This window comes from Condylostylus longicornis, unplaced genomic scaffold (assembly GCF_029603195.1).
Source record: "Condylostylus longicornis isolate FDR11 unplaced genomic scaffold, ASM2960319v2 ptg000040l, whole genome shotgun sequence".
NCBI classification, from domain to species: Eukaryota; Metazoa; Arthropoda; class Insecta; order Diptera; family Dolichopodidae; genus Condylostylus; species Condylostylus longicornis.
This window is the reverse complement of record NW_026578009.1, coordinates 1710238-1730670: the sequence shown is the minus strand read 5'-3', so window position 1 is coordinate 1730670 and position 20433 is coordinate 1710238. Positions and strand designations below refer to the sequence as shown.

General features: G+C 23.6%; 1 protein-coding gene across 1 annotated transcript in view; it reads left to right on the top strand.

Moving 5' to 3' along the window:
• Positions 1-20433, top strand: part of LOC129609721 (homeobox protein Nkx-2.1) — a 66169-nt gene that overhangs the window by 11488 nt on the left and 34248 nt on the right. Inside the window, exon 3 of the mRNA XM_055521831.1 lies at positions 9128-9282. Coding sequence (XP_055377806.1) covers positions 9128-9282 — 155 coding nt within the window. The remainder of the gene's footprint in view (positions 1-9127; positions 9283-20433) is intronic.

The following is a 20433-nucleotide window of genomic DNA, read 5'->3' as shown; positions in this document are numbered from 1 at the left end:
AAAAAACAAATACATTAAAAAAAAAGAAGAAATTGGAGGGTTAAATCATTGGTAAATATTTTTTCAGCAGCATTTTTTTCTGTTCTGTTAGATTTACTTTGCTTTCTATTTAGCGAAATCTGCATAAAACTGTTTTTTTGTTATTATTATTCTATAAAATATTTACAAATTTTCTGTTATTCCATACAGCGATTTGTAGATTTATTTATTTATTTTTATTTTTTATTTTCTTTGTTTTGAATTTTCTAAAGAAAGGAAGTTATATGCAAAGTAATTTCAATCGTTTTTCAATGTTTTTACTCTTATTTTTCATTCAGTTTTTTTTTCCAGTTCTCCATCATTAAGTTCTTAAGGTTACATGTCACATTTTATATAACTGTTTTTTTTCTCCATTTTTTTTTTTTTAATAATTTTTAAATCGTATTTGAAATTTTACAATATTTAATATCAATATTAACATAGTATAAAGGGTGTTTTTGCCCTATTACATTACTGTATGCCTTGCCATATAGATTATTATGAGCAAAGGTAAAAATTTTGTATGTTAACAATGCAGCAAGTTCAAAAAATTACAAGATATTGTGGCTTAAATTTAATTCTGAACATTTGAAAATTTTTGTGAGAATAATTTTGTTTTTACATTTTTTGACAGATAGCGAATTGCTAAATATGACTTTGAAATCTACATCTCATCAGTCATAAATCAATTTTTAATTTCGAAATCGTAAAGATTAAAAAAAATTTAGTTTTCATCTTTGCTTTTTTAAAAAACGTTAAACGGTTCAGCCTTCTCTAATTATAGTAAATTGAAGTCGCTAATTAGCTGAACTTTAATTTTGTGTTAAAGTCGATGAGTTATTTAGTATAATAAAATACCGGAATTCAATTTTCAAATTGATTAATTTGTTTTACTCTTCGGTGTTCAGACAGACGCGTAACGTAACTCGATTTCAATCATCTCTATTGTTACATAAAACCTGTTAAATAGCTCTCAAATGAAAATTGAGGACGATTAAATAGAAAAATTACGGTTGAGTATAATATATAGAAATGTTAGTACTCTTCTAATAAGTGAAATTTTTGAAATAGTAATTTTGTTAAATGAATATTACAAGTCTTATTAAAAAGCCTTACGAATCCATTCCAAATAAATGAGAATGAAAACTTTTCATTAACCGAGCTGTTGTAACATTGGATATTTAAAACAATAACATCCTGTATACATATTTAATTTGATTTTAAATAAATATAACAATGAATTTTACAATACTAATCGATTATTGATTTGTTTGAGTCTTGATTTAGAGAGCTATATACACATATATGAATGAACACATTGATATATTGGAGAGAAAAAAATAAATCAATTTTATTATTAAATAAAACTGGTATATTGAATTTTTTTTTTTAATATTTTTAATATTTTATTTATTGTAACAACAACTTGGATTTTTATTGATTATTTGGATTGGTTTGTTATTAAATCTTTACATATAAATATTAAAATAGCGCAAGAGGGTCAATGTGAAAAATTATATACAAACTTGTATAATTTTGATTTTGTTTTTGTGATTTTGTTATTAAAATACTTGTAATTTTATATGTACGTATACACTGAGTTTATAAAATATTTTTTTAATGGAATTTAATTTTCATATCAATGATTTTGTCGTTATAGATCGTCATTAGTTATTTACTATGTGTATGATTATGGTTTCTCAAGTTCATTGCAAAAGTTTCTCGTACTTAAATAGTTTCTCGTACTTAAATGATAGTTAAATTATTCAATTCCAATCGAGTTTTAAGCGTTTTCGGTAAATTATTATTTAATATATGAGTACCCAATTCTATAAATTTAATTTAATATTATTGCAATAAAAGCAAGTTTAGCAAATAAAGTATTAATGAAATACAATTAAACCTTTGGAATTCCAAAAACACAACTTGGCGATTTTTATAGTTTGCAATCAATTTGATATTTCATTACTAAGATGAATATTTATGAGAAAGTCCTTGTTATACGAGTATTAAAATATTTTTGCAGGTGACACCAGGAAAGTATTTATATTGAAAATTTCAAAAAACGATCAAACATGATTCAAGGTCCCTTATATCTCGGAATATGTTATTCTGTGGTTATTGTCTCTATACAATGGCATATTGCTTAAAAACGAGGCTTCCCGTATGTATTTTGCAGGATTCTCAAGTGTTTATAGGATAAAATTATTTAATAATATGCCAATGAAACATCGAATATTCTAACATGTGTTTTGACATTGAAAATATAAAATATATAATTACATAATTAGAAATATTTGTTAAAATTATTTTAAAATTAATAAAATTTTTTTTTTCTTATACAGAGAAAAACGTGGTTTTCGTGTGAATTTTTTTTCCTTCATATTATGCAGATGTTTCTGTTTATAGGCCACACATATGACAGTATTCAGACATTTCACGTTCACATTAATTTTAAAATATTATATGGAAAAAAAAATTTTATTTACATAATTACAAACACTTAAAACTGAAAACGTATAATAATTATTATAATTAATTTTCTATTTTACAGCCATAATTTACTATCATTACGTTTTTAAATCATTTAGTATTTTTATTATGTGTTTTTATATTTGTTACGTGTGATTTTTCTATTAATTTTTTTTTCTGTAATTACTTTAATTATGATTACTTTTACACTTAAGGAAGAGAAATTTTTTTTTTCAGTTTTCTGTAATCTTTTTCTTTTTACAACTCTTAGAATGTAAAAAATATTGTCGCAATTTTATGTTAATTTTAAAAATAATTTTTATTTAAATTGGTACTTTATTTTTATAATGGAAAATTTTTTGTGTCGTTCATTTATTTTTCGAAATTTTTTTATTTTAAAGTAAGAAATAGTGCCTTCCTGCATTAAAAAGCAAAAAATATATTTTGAATATTTTATTTTTTTTTTTTTTGTGACAAAAAATATTAATTTGTTATTTTAAAATAATTATTTTTTCAAATAAATAATTGTTGGATTTCAGAACTTTGGAATTTTTATAATAAACGATAACTATTCATGGCGTCATAACTTATGACGCAAACTTGAAATTTTCCTTAATATTGGTATTGAAATTTTCATTAAGGAGACCTCTTAAAGATTATATCTATTTTATATATAGTTTTCCTTTCAAAATATTTAATATTTTTGAAAACGATTGAATTTTTACAATAATTTTTTTTCATTATTAGCCGTATTATTAAGTAAAAAAATTTTTGTTTCACTAAAAAACTCCTCAATTTTGTTCAGCGACTCGTATCCCAGACCATTCATTAATATTAGCATATATAAAATTAAAAAGAAATTTTCATTAAACATCTTTTCATACCCTTAATTTTCAATAATTTTATTCATAATTGCATTTTGGTTTATTCTAAAAAATTTAATATTTCTAAAAATTTTTATACCCGTACGAACGTATGTTCAAATATGTTTCGTTTGTAACGTTTAGAAATAATGGTCTGAGGTATAAACGTCGAATTCTGATTCGATTTATATCTGTTCATGTCTATCCGTCTGTCGGTTTAGAGGTAGTGGGTCGGACAGTTTCCGTACAACATCAAAAGTTATTTCGCTATATCTCAGAAATTATTAAAACTATAATATCGAAATTTCGCACAAGCAAATATATTATTGGATATTGATATTTGTGATAAAAGTCGTTGAAATTTCTTAACTCCTTTTGGTAGCTAACATTAAACTTCAAAAGTTCCTTGGTCATAACTTGGAAATTGTTAAAGCTACGGTACTGAAATTTTTTAAAAATAAATATGATAAGATGGCTAGTAGAAGATATCTTGAGCACTTCTGATAGCTGTCATACATTATCAAAATTTATTTGGCTACATCTCAAAAATTATAGAACCTATAATATTGAAATTTTAAAAGCCAATACTATATTACAGCTTTTATATTTGTTTAAACTATAGTTGAAATTTTTTGACTTGTCGTAGTAGTTCCTATACAACTTTGAAAGCTATTTGGTCGCTATATTATGGAAACTGATGAAGTTTGAGTATTGATATTTTGCATAAACGAATAAAAAATCAGGAGTACTTATGAAATAGTGTGGCAATCAGCACAGGGAACTTCATTAATTCGTATACGGGTATTACAGAGTTGTCATGGTCGAATTTGCCTATTCTCTTTTTCATTTGAAAATCTATTGTATTAAATAAAATATTATGTATTATTCTTTGATTTTTAAAATATTTCGAATTGAAGTGAAAATTATTTTGATTATTTTCATTTTTAGAAATTTTAATTATAATTTCAATATTATGCTCTCTGTAATATATTTTCGTTTAACTAATTTTAATTTTCATTATCTACCTCGATTTTCATTAAAATTCTAGAATTATCTATTGTTATTATTGTAGTATTCATAAATTTTCAATAAAAGAATTTAAAAAAAAAAAAATATTTTTGTACAAAAACCAAGTTAATAAAATTGAAATATTTCTGTATTAATATTTAAATTATTATACAGTATTATTTTTGTAATTATAAAATTATTTTAAAATTTTAACAATGTTATTTGAATTTCAGAAAATTTTATATTTTTTCTTTAGTATAATCGTATTTCAAAAAGTATATAGTAGATTTGTTTACTTCACCTGTTTAACATTTTAATTGATGCTCAAATTATTACTTTAGTAATAAAATTTTTTAAACTATAAGTCTTTAAATTATAATATGTCATGGTATCTTTTTCAAAAATAAAACAAAAAAAAAAGGATTATACTTAACGTACATTCTAAAATAAAAATGCTTTTGTATGCGTTAACGTGTATAAACAGTTAATAGAAGTTAAGAACCAATTAAAATTTGAAATTCAATATATTTAATTCAAATCTTTTAAAATTATTCACGCTTCCTGTTTTTGCAAAAAAATTTTAAGTTGAAAAAAAAAAGGAAGACAACAACACAACACAACTAAACATTTATTAAGATGAGAAACTTTTTTTTGGTATTTCTATATTCGTATAATCATTATCCCTTCAGTATTTTCAGTATTAATATCAACAACCTGATTAAATAATAATGAAATAAAATATTTGATGTACGTCCATGTATATACATATATATACAGAGTGTATTATGTACATATACCCATACTCGTACGTCCATCAGTATAACATTATTTTTATTGTTTAATAAAGTAAATATTTTAAATTGGATTTAGCCTAAGGATATATACAATATACAGAACGTACGAGTATATAACAACTTACACGTTATTTTCATTTAGAATTTTTAAATGGCACGCTTTACTATTACATTAAAAAGGAATAAAAATTCACTTTGTTTTCTATAAATATAATATAAATGGGGATTTATTATAAGGAGGCAATAAAAATAATATCAGGTTACACACAATTTTTTTTTTTCTTGTTTTTTTTTTCGAAAATGACTTTGACTTAATGTTGAACACATTTGTTAAAAAATATCCTAGAGCAATAAAACACCAGTTTTTTTGTAATAATTTGAAGGAAGTTTTGTTACATTAGGATTGCGTGTAACAGGATTACGTATCCTGTCAAAACAATATTAAATATTATAATATATATATATATATATATATATATATGAGTATTATTAACTCTAATTGATTATAATTTCGTTTTTGAATTTGTTAAGAAATATCCATAAATGAAATTGATATTTCAGGGAAAATAATAATGAAGATTAATTTGTTCTTTATATTTAGATCACCTGGTTTCTTTCTCTAAATTTGAAGGACAATGATTTTATCATTTATTTTTAATATTCAATAAACAATTTTCAATATATTTAGAGATTTAAAAATCATACCTAATAACTTTCAATTGTTTTCTATGATGAATTTGGATGAGAAGTGAAAAATAAGTAGTTTTCACTTTAATTAAATTTAAATTTTTATTTGAAATTTTCAAAAATTTTACAAAATATTTTCTTTTGATTAGTTAATTCACTTCGTTACTTCACTTCTAATTTTTAATTTTTTTTTTTCTAATCAAATTCCTTAATTCATCTAATGCTAATTAAAATTTTGAATCATTGAAAGTGATATATCCATTAAGGGAGAGATAAAGTGAAACTATTGTTCCGATTCTTTCAATTTTGTTCCGATTTTATGAGCGACACTCCTTTCTTCTCTATAAGTGAAAATATAGTTATTGGGATTTTACTCTGTGATTTACCGGATTACTATGATTTTTACAATTATTGATCCATCTGGTGTGTCTACAAAAGTAAAGTCGGTGATAAAGTTCCAGTAATAGCAAAAATAATGTTGAATCATTAAAATGGATAGTAAGTGAATATTGATTATATGAGTACAGCTTTAGTTCCTCAATTACTCTAAAAGTCTTCTATTATTTAGGGTGAATTAAATAAGTAAATTAAATAAGAAGTCTTTTATTATTTAAATGTAGTCTTTTATTTGGTTAGGGTGAAATCTAATATAAATTTTTATCAAAATAGGCCAATTGACTAGTAAAAAATAAATTTTCCTTCAAAACGCTTATAAAATTAGCGTCATTAGAAAATTTTTTTTAGCATGAACAACATGATTACTAAAAGTTAATTAATTTTATACGCATTTTAATAAAATTATCTTTATGAAAAATTTAATTATTCATCAGTAAAATGTCCGGCTTCAAAGTATTATATTTTTGAACTAATATAATTGACATAAATGAACATGTGATACACCGTTGGAAAATTCAGAAAACACGAAAAACTTTTTGTTGGACTTAGATTACGTAAGGTTAGATTAGACATGACATTATCCTATGTCATGAACAACAGTGAGCCTAAAAGTTAATCTATTTTACTCCTAAAACGCTTCCTTGAGACCTTGCCTCCTACAAGAACACAAAATCTACGAGTGCCCTTTCTTCCAGGCGAACCCCCTCATGTGACTCCTGAGTCGGCAGGGTTCGATTAATTGACCTATGACCATTTTTACCTGGTTCCTACCCATTTCTCTTGTTTTGCTAAACCACGCCTGGTTATAATTGCCGAAAACATTGTTATCCATTTCGGTGCCCGACGAAGCCCTGTGAGCCCGGAAAATATGGTAACTTGAATAATATATATAAACATTGTCATATGGGGTATGCAAAAATATTTCTTGATGATATTTTTAAATTTCGCTCGAACATACTTTTAGATATTTACCAGTTAAGAGCGCAAAATAAATTATATATAAAAAGAGTTTTTTTAATAATATGCTTTTATGCCCTCTTAAAAAAACAAATTGAATTTGGAGGAGATTACCTCTAACTTTATTCCGTAGGGGGCATAATTGCATATTATATAAACAATTTCTTTACACCTTCAATTAATCAGTTTCTAAAACCTAAATTAACATGTCAATGTTGCTTGTTTATAAATCATCACATTTAATTCTAACTTCCTTATCAGCTACAATCTTTTATATCATATTTTATAAAACATTTTTGACAAAATTTAAAACTTTGCAATTTTAAAAGACACAAAAAAAAAATATCCCTTTCAAATTTTTTGATATCCTTAAATGTTTATTTTAAAAATATTTTTTTTAAAAATTGAAGAAAAAAAAAATTCTGAATATTAAATAAATATTAATTTATCCTTTTTCCAATGTTTTCTTTGGTCCATTCAATTATTATTTTCTTTTTGATGCCTTTTTCTAAAACTGTTGTGTTGATGAGCATTTTGTTTTCTCTTTTCTAAAAATAACATTCTACTTAATGCGTTTTTTGCCTCTAATACTTTTGATTTAGAATTACTATGAATTTATAAAACTGGACAGAATCCATGGAATAAAATAAAATTCCATCATAATTTTAAATTAAGAGATTCACACATATGAAAAACGGTGATGTTGATTCAATGATTATTTTCTATTATTTTTATTTTGTTAAGGAATTTATTTTTTAAATTAAAAACATTTTGTTTTTTGAATAAGAAAAATATTCGTGAAATGTAAATAGAAAGGACATCTTATATAGTAAAAGAAAAAAGGCAAATAAATAAATATTGAAAATCTGCAAGAAATTCTAAAGAATTTTTAATGTTTTTGCATCTCTTATTGACACATGAGACTTTTAAGGTATAAGATGAACGATGTTTGAAGGAATTTGTCTTATTTTTTTTTTAAAGAAAAGATAAATAAAATGTAAATATAAGAATGAATTTGCAATTTTCTTAAAATAAACAAAATTTAAAAAATTCTTATTTTATTGCTAGAAAAATTTCTTGAGATTAAATTTTTAAATTGATTTTTTATTTTATTTTCTTTTTGGTTTTAAACTGAACAAAAAATTTCAACCGCTAACTAAAATGGTTAGAAAATCGCCACAAATTTTTTCAATATTTTTATGTTTCTCAATTATTTGGATGTGAAGATTATAATAGGAATTGCAAATGCATAAAAATGTTATGTTATGTGTGTTAAATTGAATGTACATAATAAGTAGTTAAAAAATTTACAATTATTCATTTAAGAATAATAAATTTTTCAATTAAAAAGTCAGAATGAACTTGGCGTTGGAAAGGATAATCCTATTTTCACACATTGCGTTGATTATTGTTCATTATTAGTATAGAAATTTAAAATCTACTAAAAATATCATTGGTGTTATAATCAGCGTAACAAAAAGCAAAACTTATTGTTCAGTACCAGATGAATATCATTTTTAAGTGACCGCACAGAGCACCTAATTAAACACAATTTTGAATGTGTTAGATATAGACATACTGTTGTTGGATGTCAACTAGTTGGATTCGATATTTTTAATTAAATTAGTTAGAATTTCTAAAAACTTATTATATAAAATTTAAATTTTTATTTTATACTGGAAGAAATAGAACGCATAATTTTTAAATTAACACGACAACATTAATTAAATTGTGTTAATTTACTATAATATAAAAATTTATTTAAATAAATAAATTAAGTTGATCCTTTTTATAAAATTCAATTTAAATTTTTTTAATCTTGTTATATTAAATCTATTATACTCAGAAACAGTACACAATTTTATATTAATTTGACTTGCATATATATTAATATTAACTTCTTAATAAAATCTTATTAAATTTTATTTTCAGTCTCAAGATTAATGGGAAGTTCAGCAGGAGGTACAATGGGACATGCAATGAGTAATATGGGAAGTTTAGCGGCATGTAGTGTCACTGACACAAAACCCATGCAATTTCCTTTAGCTCAAAGAAGAAAACGTCGAGTGCTCTTCACTCAAGCTCAGGTCAGTAAAAAAAAAAAAAAACCAAAAATAGAAAAAAAAACAAAATTTTATTTTTAAAGGAAATTATGCTTGTGTATGTCAATTTTATATATTTAATTCACTATGATAGTGTTTGTAAACCTGTACATATAGTATAATATAATCTATACTTGAATCCTATACAATTATAAGAATGATGATTGGCTTCACTTTTATAGCCATTGTTATTATAAGAATTTAAAATTTTTGTAAAAAGAAAAAGGAAGAGAACAAATAAGAAAAAGAAAATGTCTGAAGTTATTTTTAATATTTAATCAACTTAATATAAGTATATGTATATATAGCAAAATATATGGATATGTATGAATATAAACGCTCTTAAATTATAGTTACATACACGCAAAATGACCATATATAATTTTTAAAAACGTCAAGATAATTTGAAGTTGAAGAAGCTATCCATCCATTCATTCACTCATTTATCTATCTTGTATTATAATACGTAAATAGAGTTAATTTGATGACAACATATAACAGATACATATACGAGTTCATACACACATATTATATGTATATTAAATAGATGAATGAAATAAAAGATGAATGGTTATTTTTGTTAAATCTTGACTAAATGGAAAATGAATATTATAGAGAATGAGGCTGAATTTTAATTTTTGTTCTTAAATGTATGATTCAATATAACAAACTTTCAGTACAGCTATATACATACATAAAATATGTTTTGTAATGATTTTTATAAATTGGTCATTATGATTTTTTTTTTCTTTTATTTATTATAAAAGTAAATTTGTTAGTTGACAAATTGTCGGAAACGGAAAATAATCAAATTAAATCTTATTAAATGTTATATATACATGTTATATGTAAATACAGAAGAGAAAAAAGCATAAAATTATAGCGAATTTTAAGAAATTCTCTATATTTTATTCTCTAAATAAAACTATATATACCAAATTTCAATTTAATTGTTGATTAAATATTTTACATTTTATATTTAATTTTTAAAGCTAATTGAACGAAATTTTATGGTTTGCTGTTTATATAAATTGACTAAAATTTTCCATGAAATTCTTAACAAATAATTAAAATACGCGTTTTTTCGGACCGAAATTTATGAATTTGCAAAAAAACAGCAAATTTGAAAAAAAAAAATTGCTGCTCTTTTTGAAAATTAAATAGAATTTTGTGCAACAAAATTAATTAGGATTTCCGGTTATTTAAGAAATTTTATTCAAATTTCTTTAATAATAAGACTGTATAAACTGTACTATTTTAAGGTACAAATATATGAATTAAGTAAAACAAGATAGTGATTATCTTATTCATTGATTTTATTAACGTATTAGCACAGACGCAAAAATGTTAAAAATCTATAGAAAATGTTAAAAATTCTCTTTAAACTGTGAAAATTATTCTTTTAGTTTATAAAAAAAAATTAATAAAAAAAAATAGGATGTGGTCAGCCCTTAACCGACCACAATGTGTATTTTGTAGTTTAGCAAAAGTGTTACAAAAGGTTATTAAAATGTCTTTTGACCACTTCCTTTGAGTTTTAATGAAGTTAGTAAGGTTTTACTTAACATACCTAGAAAAATGTAAATTTACCTCTTAACAGAATTTCACTTTAAGGCCCGCCGAATTAAATATTTGTCAATAACTTCGATAGCAATCTGAACTAAAATATTATATTTCAACATTTTACTCCAATTAGTTTCTTAAATATGGTGCAAAATGTAAAATCGGACCCTAGTTCGGTTTCCGACACCTGATATATCAAACAATGAACAAATTATAACAAAAATGTTATATTAAAATAAAAACAAATTATAATACCCTGAATTCATATATTAAATTTCAAGGAATCGGTTGATTATGCGCAAAAATGTATATTTTGTCGGTAGTGAAATCCAGTTTCTGACATCTGGTCTCTTTCAAAAATTAGTTGGTTTATCGTACTGTCGAACGAAGCTTATATATAATGTTTCAGGTTGAAGTTTTGATTATTTTTTCCAAACTGATCGGAAATGTAAAACTAACCCGCAAAAAAGTCTAATTCCCGAGTCCTGACATATCTCAAAAGTTGATCAATTTGTCAAATTTCATTAAAATCGGTTCAATCCGAAGTTGAGATACACGCGTGCACACGCAGACTCTTAGACCAATAGACCGAGATCTTAATAAAAATAATTTATTAACGTTTTTCTACTATGGAGAATTGTGTTCTTTTTACCGAAAACTCGATATTCGAAATTTGGTGTGATTACATAACCTCCCTTATTGTATGTAATGCGATCGGCAAATATTGTATTGAGAATAGTTTATTTTAATTAAATTCAAATGAATTTTAATTATCATTCATGTTCTGTTAGTCGCATCACATATGATTATGCCTTTCTGACAGTCATTGACGTTGAGGCAATAAAAGTGATTTAATTTACTAATAACTCAATGTTACAAAAAAAATGAAAAAAGAATGGACGTCCAACTGCAAAAGAGCGGACTATCGAATTCAAATACTGAGGTGATAAAAATTTTCTATATCAGAGAACGTGTATGGGAAGTTTTATAGAAATATATTTATATAAAAAGTTTTACAAAAAGTTTTGAGTTAAATGTTAATTTGAGTCCCCTTTTCCAGGACTTCCAGGAACTTTTGTAGATGCGGTATAAAGAAAACCCATATCCATAAGCATAATACTTTACGATATGAAAAACAAAACCTACTATGGTAGCTATTTAGTTTATTATATCAAGCAATGTAGCGAAATAGTTTCAACCATTGTCTACAAGGGGAAGTTCGAACTATAGACCCAACCATAATTAAATATAATTATTTTTTTAAATTTCAGATTTAATTGAAGTTTTTGGAATTAGATGGAGTGATGTTATGTTTATAAAATTATAAAGAAACGTAGGACATGAATCTGTTAAAAATAAAAAAAAACTATATATTTATTTATTGTCAACTTGAAACGGAAATTTTTAATTAGAACAAGATTTCACACCCTGTGGTCGGTATTTGACGCACTCTAACATATGAAAACCGATAAATATCTTTAACATACACTATTGTTTATCATCCTCTGTTGCTGCAGTATTACTATAATTCCTGCAGTTTTTTCTAAACTTTTATAATTGCAATTACATAAATAGAAATGCAAAGAGAAAATATTCAAGTAATCACAGAGAACAATTCATGTAATCGAATGTAATAAAAGAACAAAGGAAATAAATTCAATGAAATTTGTAAAAGAAAATTCAAACAAAGATCTACATACATTATAGTAACAAAAGATATTACCCTAAAAAAATACTAAAAAGCATAACAGTTTATCTTCAATATTATATAAGGTTTAATCAAAAATTTTGCTTCGTATATGATGGAATTTAAAATTTGTACTTGTTTTTTATTACATAAATATTATGTAACAATATCCATGTTCCGTGCTTTTGAATAAAATATCAAGAAGTTCTCAACTTTTTCAAATAAAAACAATCAAGTAAAAAATTTCAATATTGATTTAAATCACGTACGGATATTGAATAAATTTTGTACATTCATACATATATGTACGTAGATTTTACAATGTCGAGGCATTAATGATATTATTATTATTTTTTATTAATAAAATCAGAAATATTGTATATTGAATACATCAAAAAAAGAGGAAGAGACAACGACAACTCATCAATACAAAAGAACACCCAATTCTTTTATTTTTTTTTTAATTCTATTGTATAGATATACGAGTATCTTTAAAAAAAAATCTTCTGTGTAAACATATATCAAAGGATCAGCATCAAATATCAGATGGTTTCGATATGATACATATATTATATATTATGTGCAGAGAGAATTGCCGAAGAAATAAAAAAAAAATATTAAAATCATAATAATAATTTTTATGAGTCTTATGTACTGTTAATATATGTGTTTATCCTGAATAATAAAAGGGAAGAGAAAATTGTATTTTAATCGCGGAACCCGCATTTATAATTTTTTTTTCTTCTATTTTTATTTCTTATTTTTGCTCCTTGAAAGTAAATATGGCCCATATTCATTTATTTCATTATGGATTTCAGGGAATAGAAAATTCTATATATTCTATTGTATCATATTTTGAGCAAATTTCCAAGAAATATAGAATTGAAATTTGCTTATTAATTTAATTTTTTGACTCGCCAGTGACGAAGCTTATACTTTTATATACAAACGAATAATTGCTAAGAAAATAATAGAATATTCATCTAATTCGCCTGTAAGAATTATAGTTCCTCGTAGTCTTAGAAATTTATAGTTAATTTATCGAAAGGTAAAATATGGCGACATAATGCCGTAAAATAGAATACTTAAAAATGGCTACATCAGAAATTAAATTAAGCCATTTGAATCCTTGAATTGAGAATCTTATTTAGGTACTAAACTGAAGTTGGAAATGCTTAAAGTGTCTAAGCAATTTTTATAAGTAGTTTATTTTGTAAGAACAAAATTTCTATTTACCTGGACTCTGAAAATATCATCCCTCTGAAAAAGAAAAAATTTAGGCTTCTGGAATTTACTATAATAAATCATTTGTGAAAATTTGGTGAACTTAGCTCATTTGGTTTTTGAGTTATTGCTGGGACAGACGGACGGACAGACAAAGCTAAATCAACTGAAAATTCGACGCTGATCAAAAACATACACATGAGTCTATATCTAAGACCGTTATTTCTTAACGTTACAAGCGGTAAAGCAAATTTTGTATACCCTTCGAACATACGTTCGTACGGGTATAATGAAGGTGATTAAAAATTAAAATTATTATTCGAGAAAATGGTGGAGTCAATCATTTCAATTTCATTACAATCACATTAATATATGATTTTTAAATTCTGAAATAGTGAACTATCAATGAATATTCAAACAATTTTAGTTGATATTTTTGCGATTAGTAAACCACAGTTAATTAAATGTCTTAAATTTCAAAAATGTAAGGTGAGAAGTAAAAATTTTAATAAAATTTTAATGGTGAATAGCAATTTAGCATTATAAAAAAAGGACATTTCAACGAATGTAGAAAAAAGGCTTGAATTGAATCGACGATAGGGCAATATTTTACTAAGAAGCCTGTTACATTCATTTCACACTCCACAGTATTTTCTTACAAATTACAAAACGATGAATGAGTGTGTGTTTCAACACATTTTCTAATCCATTAATCAATAAACGCCATATAAATCGGAAATCTATTTAATCAAGTCCAAGTAAAGCAAAATTACCTCATGTCTCCGTTACTATGATAATAGTTCGACTGCAATAGTTCAGATAATTTTATAATAATAGTTCAAATCGAACTTAACCCAACTATTTACGAAATAACTTAAATAACTTCTTAATGTCATTAATAAAAGAATTTGTCCTTGAATTAGTTTTATCCCAAAATTAGTAATTGTAATCGGTAAATTCCTTTTAAATTTTTGATTATTCCTTACTTATTAGCTTATCAATCCTGAAACGTGTTTACTGTTTGAAAATTTTGAATTTAATATAAAAAATCTAATATACATACATATAATATATATATGTTAAGCTTGATTTTAAACAGTAATAATTGAATGGTTTGAAGCAAAATTTATATTATTGTCCTTACGTTCAATTATAATCTGTGTATAATAATAATTCTTTAATTGTAGGTTTCAAACAAAGAAAACAAAAATTAATATTTAATTTTGCAATTACTTTTTACTTACATATACTTCTTGATATTGTAAATATATAAGTTATAAAAAAATTTTCACCCTGCTTTCATTTAAACCTATTGAAAATTTTAACCCGGTTAAAAATATAATAAGTAAATGTAAATGTAAATTTCTATAAAATAATGCAAATGTAATATATGTATGTAACTTGTTTGAAATATATTTGTATATGTATATACAATGCATATAATATTTGTATCAGTTCTTTGTAACCATTTTAAGTTAAACATTATGACTGTAAAAATATAAATAACTTTTAATCCAAATATTAATAATTTTTAATAGAGGCCTCTTTTAGTATTCGTTTCGAAAACCCATTTTATATAATTCATATGAATACATCATGTTAACGCGTCTCATACTATATGACCCGTTCACATTAATTCACGTATAAGCGTTTGAACGACTATGTAATTTCACGTTGTAAAATTTCGACGTCGAAGTTAGCGTTTTTTCAAGAAAATAGGGAATACCACCTAAATCTTAACTATATACAGAAATCTTTAATTACCATTCAAATTGCAATACGCTAATGTACTATACAACTTACGACAATATTGTCGTACATATAAATATCAGTGTTTAGAGTTTATAATAATAAACTTTACTAAATATTCGTGGTGTCACAATCAATTGGTTGGACATCCCCACTGCATAAATTTATTATTTGTCCTTTTTAATTTCTTTTTTTTTTAAAATTACTTTCATTTTATATTTCAAAATAATTATTATTCTATAAATATTTTTTTCCAATTAAATTAATTAATTTTATAAACGAGAGAGAGAAATAAAGAATTCAAAATGGTAATATTGACACAAAACGTTTTTTCTTTTTATTATTATTATTATTTTTTTCATACAATTTTTCCCCGCTTGAGCGCTTCTGTGTATACTTTATGTATGCAAGGATGTATGTATATATATATGTTTATAGTTATATTCTTGTTTTAATGTAACAAAATTCTCTTTCATTTACTTTATAGCTTTATAAAATAAATATAAAACAAAAAGGAAAAAAAATAACAAGAAGAAATTAAAATAAATAAATAAATAAATATTAAATACACTTTTCCTTATATACATAATATATATATGTATGTATGTACATATTTTGTATAAGCATATATGTATAATAAAACAACAGTCAGTCATCGAATAACAGTTAAAATAAAGTTGGAAAAATAAAACGGAATTTACCATTAATTTATTGTTGGTATAGGAAGGTATATGTTATATTTATAACTGTATATTGAAATATATAAAATTTTCATATATGAAAGAACGAATGTATATATGTATGTAAGTATTTATATAAAACCCAAATGTTTTTAATGATATTGTTGTTGATAACACGACGATGATAATAATGATATTGGTTGTTGTTGGTTATTGTTGATTGTTGATGGCCAACAAAAATGCAAACTTGTATACTTTTATATTTGTATATATACATATATATATGTATGTGCAATATAGAAATAAAAGGGATAAATAAAATCGGCAAAATGGGTTTCCATTTTAAATGTTGTTATTTTATATATTAATTTTTTTTTTTTTGCTACAAAAATAATAATAAAAATAAAATAATAATATTGTATATACAAAAGAGTAAAAATAAAATAAAAGAAAAAAAAATAACAAGTAAAACAGGAAAATAACATTCACATATAAGGAAAATGTCTATTTGCAGAGCACTTAAGATGCCAAGTTTTTAACTAATACTAACAATAATAATGCTATCCTCTGTGAGTTTATATAAATATATATTTACATATGTATGTATATGTACATATTTAAATACATTTGTATAATAATGAAAATGTAAAATTCTATACATATGTATGTATAGAAACTGGTATATCTACATCTGTCATGACTACCAACTAAATACCAATTTTAAAATGTTTCATTCCCAAAAAAAAGGGATATTTTGCAAATTGTATTTGTTATACAAAAAACATTCATATACACAAATATATAGTATAAAAAATATCCATATATAATATGTACATATTTATAAATATTTTACAAATTCACATTTTGTACGAACAACATAATATACTCGTACATGTGTGTATCAAACAAGTACATATGTACGAATATTTTAAATTAAACTATGTAGTATAGTAGGTTTGTATAAAAGTATAGTGCATTGTTTGCATCGAAAAACAAATGAAAATGAAATTTTTCTCTTTTAATGTATAAAAGTTTTGTGTTTTGTTATAAAAAAAAAAAAAACAAAACATTTACAAATTTGTATTTAATTTATCGTTCGCAAAATTTATAGAAAGAATGTCAAACTTTTCGTTTTTTAACGAAAATTAATAAGACAGTCATAATGCATACTAATAACGCACTAAAACTTCAAATGCAGAATATAGAAATCCTAAAAGTTGTTGCTAAAACATGTTTTTGTGAACATTGTATTCTTTATTTTTACATATAAAAAATAGTTTAATAATAGCGACTTTATGCGCGGGGTCTAAAAGTCTTAATGAAGAAATAGTTTTAAAAATTTTAGCGCCATATATCGAATTTTTCTATATCGAGATGATATTATACGAAGTGGTTTTGTATATGACAAATATTAAACTTTTTTACAGCTAAGCTGTGGCAGAAATTAAAGATCAAGTTTCAAATTCAGAAACCTCATATAATAAGAAAATTATACCATTACAAATAAAATCCAATCATGTTAAACTGAAAATAACATTTGTGTGGTAAAATTTTTAATTTTATATATGACTGGTCCAATAATAACTTTACATAATACAACTGTATACCGGAGAAGTTACAACAACATTAACATTTGCAATGAGAATTAAAATTCGTGATATTGTGCGGTTGTGATAGAACTATGGAAATATATATATAAAGTATCAGTAGAAATAGTCTTATTTATCAATATTAATCAATATTTACATCTAAAGTTAACATCATTTCTAATTAATAATTTGGTTATGATAATGGAATATAGTAATAAAAATAATTTTTTGAGTTGTAAAAATAAAGAAGAAATTATAGTTGCGCCTAAAAATATGTTATAAATTTCAAATTCTGATTTATTTATGGGCATTTTTAAATGAAAGTGCTTGTTCTCAATATCAATTTAATTTTTGTGACTTTCTTTCCGCGATGAATCATAAAAATTTTTTTACATTATGAAAATGATTTTATATTCCTTTTAGATTTTATTGTTTAGCAACAAAATAAAAAAAAAATTATACAAAAATAAAATAATATTATTTATTTATATTAGTTAATTTAGACTATAAAGGAGATAGAAATTTCTCTGAAAAGTTTATAATTTTTAAAGAAATAAAACGAAAATGGTCTTACTTTTATTAAGTTTTCTATATAATACGTGCGAGCATTCATGAAATTACTACAAAATATATTTGGAATTCTTGATTTATCTATGATAAAAAAATTTTTAATATTATCAATTCGAAACTTGTTGTTTAATTTTTTGTTTTTACTTTCCTTATTTTATATTATATACTTCGAGTTTATTTTAACAAAGTTTTATATTTGTAATTAGATTTTATTTTATTAAAAAGTAGCTCTGATTCTTTCATATATACTTACATATATAGTAATAAAAGTTTTATGTGAATGGGTCATATTATATGTGTTGCATATTAAAATAAGTTATTCATGTAAAAACTCTTATATAATGAATATAATTCGAAATTTTGACTGCAAAGAAGAAGAAAGATGTAACATTACCTATATGATTTTTCTGCCCCAATGTTATATAAAATATTTCGTGTAGTAATTGATTTCTAATCAATTGAATTGCACTGTGTTTCTTGCAATGAGACAGGAACTAGATTTTAAAAGAAAAATTTCACATGAATATTTTAAATTAAATTGCATATAACAAGGCGTTCGTTGAAAATAATTTTAAAGAATAATCATTTCTTAGTAGACTCTTAAATAGCTTATGAAAATGAAAATAATGTATTTTAAAATAAATATTGCAAAAATTAAAATTCAAATTTTTTTAATGTTTCTTTTAATATTGATTATTAAAAAATATATTCATAGATGACGCATAATTAATTTCAAGAATTCAAAAAAGCATGTCAAAAGAAAAATATTTGAAATTCTTCAACGTTTCAGTGTACACAAAATACTTTAATATATATAAGTATATAAGTATAGAAAATAAATCAAATAAAATATTTAAACGCAATTCAATATTTGTTGATTAAACAGAAAATTCAATATTAAATTATGGTAAACTATTGTGAATTATTTGCTGTGAAAACACTTAATGTTTACATTTAACAATATAATTAAGTAAACTTTGAAATTTTTAGTTTTGCCTCTATAGAAGTATTTTTCTTTCCCCTGATATTATATTGTTAATTTGCGTTGCAATTTTCTTGCTTTTCATAACTGACTTATATGAAAATAAAATCTAATTTAACATCTTGAGTTTCAGCCACGTTTACTTTTAACCATTATTATAGAGTCTGATAACTGGCAATAAATGCAAAATATATACAGACTGAAACGCTTTATGATAGGAAAATGTTGTAAATTTTAATAGGGTTCACAATTAGCAATTATTAAAACTTTTAAAGCAAATATTATTCGTGCAATTTAATTTAAAATATTGGCAATTTAGCATTTTAGTTACGTAGTGCGGCTAGTCAAGCACTATTTGTCGTGTTTTGGATTAATCACACATGAATTTTGTTATTCGGAGCTAATAAAATAAAAAATTATGTTTAATCTTATTATGTATGTCGAACTTTTGCGCATCTGTTTTATTAACTATTAAATCGGAATTTTTCAATAATATTTCAATTTTCTTAAAAATATCGAATGAACTTGACGTCTTTAAGGACAGGGTGCGTGTGACTAGTAATTAAATATAACATTATACGAACATATGGTGCTCACTCATTATTTTCTCATTTAGCGAGTAAAAAAGGCGAGATATATAAAAACAAGTCAATAATATTTTTAAACTTTTCTCTGTACTCATAATTAATATTTATAATTTACAACAAATAAATTCTCTTTCAATTCTGGAAACAAATCAATTTTCTTTCATTATTCTGTCTGGTTAAAATTTTAAAATTATTGAAGTTATCATTTCGGAAATTTAATTTCCATTTCTACAATATTTTATTTTAAATTTCTTATAAAAAAAAAATACTCAAAGTAAGATCTATTCTGTGTAGTACACTATATTAAGATTAAAAATTAAGGGTTCTTACTTAAAAAAATAAGAAGAAAAAAAAGAACTTAATTTTTTATGTGTTATAAAGTATTTTTAAGAACCATAGAAAAAAATAGAAAGATTTAAGAAAATACAATAGAAATTTTGTTTATGTCTCTGAGTAGTGGCGATTTAGAAGTGAAAAAAAGTGAAATATAAAATATTAAACTAAA